This window comes from Labrus mixtus, chromosome 10 (genome assembly GCF_963584025.1).
Source record: "Labrus mixtus chromosome 10, fLabMix1.1, whole genome shotgun sequence".
Taxonomy (NCBI): Eukaryota; Metazoa; Chordata; class Actinopteri; order Labriformes; family Labridae; genus Labrus; species Labrus mixtus.
Window position 1 is genome coordinate 4,821,695 of NC_083621.1, and position 10,094 is coordinate 4,831,788.

General features: G+C 40.1%; 1 protein-coding gene across 5 annotated transcripts in view; it reads right to left on the minus strand.

Moving 5' to 3' along the window:
* Nucleotides 1-1,255: 1,255 nt before the first annotated feature.
* The window catches only part of tlx2 (T cell leukemia homeobox 2), a 12,795-nt gene continuing 3,956 nt past the window's right edge, over nucleotides 1,256-10,094 (minus strand). Inside the window, exons 2-5 of one of the 5 annotated variants that reach the window (XM_061047665.1) lie at nucleotides 6,700-6,912; nucleotides 5,830-6,064; nucleotides 2,059-2,239; nucleotides 1,256-1,663 (exon numbers count right to left, since the gene is read on the minus strand). In XM_061047665.1, the coding sequence (XP_060903648.1) occupies nucleotides 1,652-1,663; nucleotides 2,059-2,239; nucleotides 5,830-6,064; nucleotides 6,700-6,912 (641 nt within the window). In that variant the 3' untranslated portion in view covers nucleotides 1,256-1,651. The other 4 variants (XM_061047664.1, XM_061047668.1, XM_061047663.1 and 1 more) reach the window with 4 other exon arrangements.

The window sequence follows — 10,094 nt, forward strand, 5'->3', positions numbered from 1 at the left end:
GCAACAATAGAATTAGGCTACAATAATACTTTCCAAGTAATTCATTTTATAAACTTTGAGAAAATGTTGGCTCTGAGGTGTTTTTTATTTTTTTTATCGTTGCGCAGTATGAAGTGACCGACATGTCACGATCATATCAGAATTGATCTAATGGCACAAAACTAAAGTGGGCGGGAGTATTGGACAAAAATAGCTGATTTTATTGGTGCAAGAGGTCCCAGTGTGTAGATATGCTTTTTCAATGATAAAGCGCACTTTTACAATTGTTTGTAAATTATTCCACGGATCCCCAAGCTATGGTTCGCGGACCTCTGGGGGTCCTGGGACCCCACTTTGAGAATCACTGCACTAGGTAATGGCGCCCTTTAATCCTGGGAACTTTTGACTGTTGTCTAACTCTGTTTGTGTGTGAATGTTCTTTGGTGGAAATTGTCTGTGTTGACGGTGCTGTGAAAATTAATTTCCCCATGGGGTCAATAAAATCTTTAGTCTAGGTGTTTGTCTTTGTTATGTTTAATTTTGATGATTTGATTAATTGGTTGTATAAAATCAACACATTTTACATCTGAAGTTAGTGGGATCTTTTGGTAAGATGGTAAAAAGAAACAGATAATATAGAGTTTCTCTTCATCTTTCCTTTTCCTTTTTCATTTAAAATTAATCCTTTGCATGCCGTGTTTTTGGCTAACGACTGGTATTTTGTTCATGTGTCAATATTTGGCTGTAAATTCAGGTCCCTGAATCGGGCATGGTTTTAAAAATAAAACACCCTTAGCACCCTTTCTGCAGATAGAAACAAGGTTATGCCCTTTTCAAAAGGTGTTCCAATAAAAATGACTGGAATAAAAACAAAAACATAAAAGCCAGACCGCAGTTCGAATGTTCACTTGGCAGCGGCACAACTTGTACTCTCGCTGTAATTTGAGCTGGCATCGGTTCTCAAACCTTTATTTATCCAGGGAGGATTCCGCTGAGCAACACCCTCCTTCCACAGTCACACCTGGGAGCTGTAGTCATCAGTTTTTATGGAGAAAAAAAAAGGTATTGCCCTGTCTTTGTGATACACTTCAATAGTATCTTACCTTTGGGTGGTTTGAAACTTTAATGTGTAATCATAGCTGAATCCCAAGAGGCTAACTATCTGAGGCAAAATCGTAAAGTATTATTGCATTGTTTTCATAATGGTGACAAACAACAGAGAGAAACAGCCCGACGAGACAAAGAGAGAGGGGAAGAGAAAAAAAAAGCAGAGAGCTTTGTCATCTTTTCCAAAAATTCACAATATCATTTAATATAAAACACCTTTAAATTGAACATAATGAGGAATTCACCATCAGGAGATCCCACCAATCCTCTACCACTCGATCACTGCAGTCCACCTCCTCGGCAGGCTGGCTTCAATTGGTACGTCCCGAGTGCACACAGAAAGGGTTGAAACATGCATTTTTTTTACTATATTGTACAAAGTCAAAAGCGAGAAAACAGGAGGTCTTTTTTGTGCCGTTATTGGGGCATAGTGTCTCTGCTGCCTCATTGGGGGGGGATCCAGAGGCACAAAGAGGAAGGGGGGGCACAGTCTTGATAGTTGGGCATGTACAGAGGTTGTCCGTTTTGTTTCCTGGCACTTTTGGATAAAATGCCCTCCTCTCTTTTAGACCGACAGCTGAAGGGAAAGCGGAAACGTGGTGTAAGGCAGGGATATGACTCAACAAGACTTTAGATATTCAAGATAACAGTTTGTTTAAATTTGACAAACAGAAAATGTCAGTGCGGCTCCTGTGCTGTCGTGTGGGTCTTGGCAGTAACCCCACCATGTTGCTGGTAAACGATCAATGAGTGAGGAAGCAACGTCCATTTTTTTTTCTGTATCTAAGACAATCCCATAACGGTGCTGCGTTTTTTAAACGTCAGACACGACAACATTTTTCCTCCCATCCACACATTCAGTAACACATTCTCTCACCTCCCTCCCTCTCTTCTACACACACACTCTCACAAACACACACACACACACACACGCTCTCAAACTACAGATGCCACGGAGGTGACGGAGGTCACCTTGTTTTCGTCCGCCCAGGGCTGCAGGTTCTGCAGGGCGTACAGGGAGGAGTTGTGCAGGCAGAGCGGGTCGGGCTGCAGCGGCTGGCTCAACGTCTTCTGAAAGGCTTCCTGCTGAAGCTGCAGCATCAGCCGGTTGGCCTGCTGCCTCTCCGCCTCCCTCTCCTCCGCAGTCTGTCTCCTGGGTGGATGAAGGGGACAAAGGGGGAAACAGAGGACATAAAAAACTAAATTATGTTCGTTTTTTTATGGGGGATTTATGCACACCAGATTGAGTCATGTTGCACGCAGACAGGAAACAGTTTACATTCAATTGTAGTTTTTTAGGGTCATTTTAAGAATATTAAGGTCCTAATAAAGTAAATAAATATGTCTGCTGTTCAAATATATGATTAGATTACAATTTATTTATTCACACTCCTTTTTTAAGTATCAAAAAAGAAGAACATCTGGAGTGGTTTTGGTTGAGTTTGTCAGAAACTGCAACCATAGCAACCGCTGTTGAGTGCAACATAGACATGAAAGGTAATTAAAGGAAGCCATTTAAGGTTTGTCAGACTATTGTATCTCCTAAAAAGTTTACTACACAAATGACTGCCAGCAGAATATGAACTCTTTATTTGCTGCGAGAGAGGGGGGTAAAAATAAAACGTTTTCCTGTAATTAAACCTGCTAAAGTTCACTGCTTTTAATGCACACATATTCAACACCTGTGCCGGTGACTTCAGCCTCAAGCTGGATGACAGCTGATCAGGATGAGTGACAGGTGTTGGTGACTGACGGAGGGAGGGGAGGAACAGCTTCTCTTTCTGCCTCAAGGTAGGAAAGTTACATCTGTTTGGTTTTTTGTCTTTACAGAGCGGCATATGTTAACAAAACCATAAAACATCCATTACTGTGTTATAAAGATTTAGAGTCTGTTTTAAATGCTGCAGCCTCTTTAGAGGAAACATTGAGTGTTGGTGTCTAAAAGTATCCAGAAAATAAGGAAGGATACACACAATAAAGATACACACACTCTGTCTTCTAACACTGTATCTGTATATTTTTATCTCTTCAACCAACTGTGTCGTCTGCATGAATTCATAATAATAATAAAAATACAGTTTTACAGAGCGCTTTTCTGAAAACTCAAAAGACGCTTTGACGAAAACATAAAACAATAAAACAAAACAAAAAACGACGAGGACAGTACAACGCAGAAGTAATGTGGGGGGGGGGGGGGGGGGGGGGGGGGGGGTGTTAGTGGTTGTAGGCAGTGATGAAGATAGAAGAATGGACGTCGAGATGTTTTATTCCAGAAGTTTGAAATCTTGCAAATGTTTGTGTAGAAGATATATCTGCTTTTTTTTTTTTTTTTTAATTATTTGTACTTTTATGGTATATCTATTAAAGAAATGTGTACACTCTGAGTCTGCAGGGTTATGGGGTAAGGTTGTGCCCTACAGTATGTACGATCCTCCAAGCGGGGGGGGTCCAGGTTCAAGTCCGGCCTGTGGATGCTTTGCCTCATGCCATTCCCCACTCTCTCTCTCTCTCTCTCTCTCTCTCTCTATCCACTGTCCTGTCAAATGAAGGCAAATCGCCTAAAAATAAATCTTTAAAAAAAGAGGTGAGTGAGTGAGTGGATGAATGCAGAACAGGAATACAAATGTGTGATTTTCTTTTTAAGAATTTCTTCAAAAACAAAAAGGTTGCTTTCTAAATATGAATACGAGTTTAAAACCTGTGTTTCACAAATGAATAAATAAAAATCTCTCATACATTAAAATGTTATTAAAATGAATCTCCTGACTTGTTTACATCTGAAAACAACATTTCACTTTCAGGCACAATGAGGATTATTTAAGCCCTTTTTAAAACATGACGTTACCAACAACACAAAACCATTATGAATGAACCAACGCCTGCCGTCAGGATCAACAACAACAACAACAACATACAAATGGCAGGTGGATCTCACAGGCGGAAACACACACCTCTGAAACAACTCGTTCATGCACACCAAGCTCCATCCATTAGCCACACATTATTGTTAACAGCATTATCATAATCCGATTGGCCGGCTGTTGATTCGATCATCGTCTTGTTACTAGCGTAGTCGTCACGCAAAGACATCCCTCATGCTCATCCTATCAGGTGCACACTACTGGGAGAAGGCATAAATCTCTGCAAATCCAGAAAATCAGACAAAAAAAAAAAACAGTTACGCCAATTCCCTCGCTTCTCGGGGACACGCTGTTTAGTCCTGGATTCACTTTGCTGGTGTTTTATTTCAAGCTAATTCACTTTTATCACATCTTGAATTAAAAAAAAAATGCATCTTTGCTTTCACTGCTTTTGAACGTAATTCTTCAAATAAATAAACCTGTATGACTTTTTTTTTTTTAAAGGACCTTGCATCACATGAATTAAAGGAGCAGTGCGTAAGATTTCACAACATCGAGCAGCAACTGTAGGATAACTTAACATGGCCTTAAAGCACATGACAGGCACTCTCTTTAAAAAATAAAAAAGAGTCTTACACACAGGTCTTTGTAAGTGTTGTTTATAAGACATAAAACCTTCTAACTTTCTGGGAGATGCAGGGTTTCTGTCGTCAAAGACAAATCAATATTTTTGCAAATTTTTTTACTTTCTCATCAATATTAATTAAATTACCGGTAAACTGTTTCTTGAGTGACCTTGCCACAAATCTGTAATATCGACTTTCTCTCCATTTTTTAAAATCGCATCTCAAAACACATCTTTTTAAACTGTCTGATCATTCTCCACCCGGTCTCATAACTCCTTTACATCCTGTACATTTGTGTGTTTTTAATGTTATTTTTTATCGTTGTGTTGTCACTTTGTCCTTTTTATCTCTGCTCTGTAAGGTGACCTTGAGAGTTTTGAAAGGCGCCTTTAAATAAAATGTATTATTATTATTATTATTAAATGTTAAATTAATTTGATGCTTTTAGACAGATATGCCAACAAAGCCGCCCTGAAACGTAAACCGGGCCTGCAGAAACACACGTCTTTTATCAAGTGTTTTATTCCAGTTGAAAAATAATTCTTAACGGCTTTAAGATCATTTAACCATTAAAACTCTAAGAGGTTATTAGCCGTTTGTAATGTGCTTTTGAAAAATGCGTCCTGTCCCTTTAAGTATGGGCAGGGCTTGATAATTTGATTTCCTACTCATTTACCTCCAAATGGCAATAAACAACAGTTAGAATGAAGTGAAGCGAGTGTGTGTGTGTGTGTGTGTGTGTGTGTGTGTGTGTGTGTGTGTGTGTGTGTGTGTGTGTGTGTGTGTGTGTGTGTGTGCTGTCTATAGACCTGGCAGTGGATTCCTCCTGTGAGTGTTTCAGTATTGCTTTGGACAGCAGCTTTTCTAAAAGGCCTTTCAGGACGCTCGCCAGTAATTGTGCTTGGTCAAGTGAAGTGGCCTCGACTGGCTAAGCTAAGCAGAATAGGTGTTGTGTTGTTACGACGTCTCAAACTGCTTCAGAGGCCGTTTTACTCGTCTTTTAAGTAAACCCACTTGGAGACCGGGACCAAAACATTCAGCTCTGTGGATTTACGGCGGTAGGAGGGGAATTTTCTGAGTGAAAAATCTTGTTCTAATAAAGAGGAAAAAGCACCACAGCCTCTTTGTTTTTTTGCTCTTGGGAGCAAAATATGGCACTAAAACTGAGAATTATGATCCTTTCACACTGCATTAAACTGCCAACGATAACACTTTTTTCAAGCGAGAAAGGGAGAGCGCCCCGTCTGCATTCTTACCGCCATTTTGTCCGTCTGTTCTGGAACCAGGTCTTGACTTGCGCGTCCGTCATCTTCAGGGCTTTTGCCAAGGTGGCGCGCTCTGCCGACGCCAGGTACTTCTGCCGGTGGAAGCGCTTCTCCAGCTCGCAGATCTGCACCCGGCTGAAGGAGGTGCGGGGCTTTTTCCTCTTGGGCGGCGTCCGGTTCTGGTACGGGTGTCCGATGCGACGGGTCACGGAGAAGGGCGAGAGGGCTGCTGGAAATGAAAAGAAAAATGGATGTATTTGACTTTGTTTTGATGAATGTTAGGCAGTATTAGCATTTAGATAAGAGTTTTATAAGTAATTGAGGTTTTTGTTTCATTTACAAACTGGAGTGAGCTACACTTCTGAACCCGAACACTTATTTCCCAGGAGCTTTTCTGTTTGTTTAGCTCATGTTACAAACATCATTTTGTTTTCCAGTCCACTCGGTTAGATACAATTATTGTCCATTTTGTCTTAACTCTGTAAAAAGGCCAGTGTGTGTTTGGGGGGAGTCGGAGAAGAGAGAAGGCCCAGAAGCTGCCAATTGAAGAAAACAAATGTAATTACGACTGATAATCCCCCCCTGCCAGATTTAAGAACCAAACAGCCGTCTGATTCATGCAGAAAGGAAGAACCAACAAAAAGTCGGAGACAGACTTTAGGAAAACTGGGATATGCAGAATCAGCGAAATAAAATACTCTACAGGAGAAAATATTAGAAACAGTTTAAACTCCTAGAGAAACAATTTGTCTTTACATTTTCACAAACAAATGTTTTCAATTTAGAGGGATGCACTTCATAATAAGCAGTAAAACACATGTTTAGGGGGGTTTTAAGGGGGTAGAGGAGGGGGTCACTCACCTGGGCAAGCCCCCTTTGGGAAAGGATAGTCTGCTAGAAGGCCACTGCCGTCTCGCAGGTGAGCGAGCTCGGGGTAATAGCATTTAGCTAACGTCTCCATAGTGCTCCAGACGGGGACCCTGCCGATGTCTCCCTTGGGGAGAGGGCAGAGGGACCCGGCGGCCCCCAGCCCCCCTGTAGCCTCCCCGGCTCGGCTCTCCTCTGCCTGCTCCCCTAAAGGAAAGGGAGACACATTGAGGTCCCACATCTGGAGCACAGCAGCACAGCAGCCGGCACTGTGCAGGCGCCGACGCATAGCAAGCTAATCACATGAAGGATCCCTGAATGATGAGCAGAGTCTGCTTTAACGTTATTATCTAGCAGAGACTTAAGTTAAGAGAGGTTTAGCTCCAAAATGAGACATCTGCCATTTAGAAAAATACGCATAGCTTACAAAGATAAATGAAGCACATACTGAGTACTAAACAGAATCAGAAGATCGAGGGTTAATGTGAAGGTCAGAAGATTATTTTATAAAACTTATTTTATGATATCATAACCTCACAATCTAAGTGCTATTCAAAAACTAGCAAAGAAGACATTGTTACATGCTTTTTCTCCTTTTTTGGGGGGGCAATGGATCAAACGTATAAGATAAAATGTAACATTGGAACAAAATATCTTCTACACAAACCTAAAGATTCCTCATTTAAACTCCTAACAATAAGTCAATAAGTATTTTCTGGCAGTGTTTTCCACCAGAGCAGAATTATTTCAAAGCATTGATTTTTGCCACTATATCTTCCATAACAATATGAAGCTTCTTTACATTTAAACCCTGACTGTATCATTCTTTTTGCATTGTTTGCTCTTAAAGCAAACTTCAATTTGGCTCAAAAATGCCTTTTAAACAAACACAAAGTATTCCTACATTAAACCCCTGACAATATACATGTTGACAATATTTGCCAATTTTACTCAAAGAATGTGAAATTTTGGACCAGAAGGCCTTCCATACAAAACATCAAACTCATCAAAATCACGTATTGTGTCATCAGATTAATTACATTTGATAATATGCAGTTAGTGCAGAACATCAAGCAGCTTTCATCAATAATCCCAAACAATATATCTTTTTTTTTTTGGCACTCACATCAACCGTATGCAGAATTATCCTACAGGCACATTATGTCCAAACTCCAAACAATAGTAGTAGCCTGTATGTTTTGATGAATGGACAAACATTGTTCTGAACATGCATTAACTGGTTTGTGAATGTGTGAGCCCTCATTGTGTTATTGTTCTGCTGGTTCACTTTCCCAGATGCCTGTATCTGGGTATTAATAACAACTTATCCTCTGCATCATAAAATATCTATGAATCCTGTCTATTTTGTCAGCCATGGGTAAACAGAAGATCGATAAATGTAATGAGATCGTTTCTGGCCATGGATCCACTCCCCTGGCCACACTCTCAGGTTTTTTTTAGACAAAATGGAAATCCACTACAGAAAAAAAAAAAAAAAATAGAATGTGTATCTTTGTGTCACTCCTTCCCCCAAACAAGCTGTTTTGCCTCCTGTCTTACAGGGTGTTTATTTGTTGTTGTTTTGTCAGGGAAAAGCTCACCAGAAGCCAAAATGAATATAACATCTGCATAGGTGTCCCAAGAGGGGCCACGTGTTTTTTTTGTTTTTGTTTTTTTTTGCTCGCAGAGTTTCAGCAACCCTGAAAAAAAATCATTTGCAGCACAGACGATGACAATTTGGATGGAAAATGGAACATGAAGTGATTACGCGCTCGGCAGTCGTTTCCAGGGGAGCAGCCGACTTGTCCCCTGATGGTGCTGAACACGAGTGGCAAATTGAGGCATGCGAGAGCAAATGACTTGTAAAATCAAGACAAAGCGCTTCAATGTGCCTTTAACTGTAGGTCACAGAAAGTTAAACATTACCTGAGTGTAAATTAGCAACGCTAGATTTAGTGCCTGGAATAAAAATGCCTTTTTTTTATTGTGTTCTGCAGCTGGATTTATTGTGACGGTGTTTTTCGTTTGCTTCCTCTCTCATTATTATTTTTAATCTCCCACAGTAATATGCCTATAATATTATCATCAGGTTTCACATTATGTGTTTGCTCTGATGCTCCACAGTAGCATAAATGGTAATTGTATCCCCTCTAATATTCCTGTTGGGACTGAGACAGACGTCTTTGGTATTTAATCATGAGTTTATAGTGACAAAATCCCCATGATGTTTGTGATGTTTCTGTGAAGTGTTCTCAGTGGACAGTAGCACCTCTGCAGCCTTTAAATCTGAGTTCATAGTGACGTTGTTGTGTTTATTCTAACAGGGACGTTTCAATAGCTTTTGCTCTATCTGAACATTGTTGTTGTTGGCTCTTCTTTTTTGGTCCAAAATAAAATTGGGTGTAACCTCATACGGGTCACATGCAGAGAGCTAACAGGCCTGTTGTTGCTCCCAGCAGCAGCAGCAGCAGCAGGTCTGGCTAACCAATACGTGCGCATTAAGACGGCTATTTCAGGCCATCTGTGGTGCTAACTAATGGACCAGGCGCATACAAGCACGTTCAAGAGGAACCCAGGAGCGTTTGGACACCGACAACTGCAGAGGAAACTCTCCTCTCACCGTGTGCAGAATGCTGATGAATACAAGAGGATGCTGGACACTGCAGCAGAAAGACACGTCCGGTGTTTGGAAAGATCATTTTTTTAAAAGTTAAAGCATCTCAGGAGGCAGATATGATGTTTAGATTTTATGCACATCTATTATTATGGAGAGTGGACGTTAAGAAACGATGCAACCTTTAAGCTTGAGTGGTCTTTAAAGCAAACAATAAACTGGATTTTGAAACAACTTGAAAATAAAGACTGTCCCTGCTCAACTGCATTAGTTTAAAGAAAATGAAAAATATAACCCCATAATCCATTCTCTTCAGTTTAACACTCAAATATGTTTATTATCCCTGTGTGTTAACATTTTAGTCTCAATTAAAGGTAGCATGCACATTTCTCAAAGGTATAAAACAATATTTCAAACATTTAGATTTTAGGAAAACAGACAGAGATTTTTAATGATGCCAATTAAGCAACACTGTTATGTACAATTATCATCATTTAAATACAAAGAGAGAAACTGGGTGGGGAAATAAGACACAATTAGGGCAGGGTGTTTTAGGTTTCCTGTAATGTCTAAATTAAGGGTTTAAATCTTTTCACTCAGAGAAATGCAAATTCAAATATTTAAAAACAGCATGTTGAAAATGTTATTTTTTTTAAAGGAGAAAAAGGAAGAGAAAGAAGTAAAAGAGAAACCTAAAGAACATGCTGCAGACTTTTTCTTTCATCATTAAAAAAAACCCGAAATGAGCGGGTGTACTAAATGTGCTGCCTGGCTA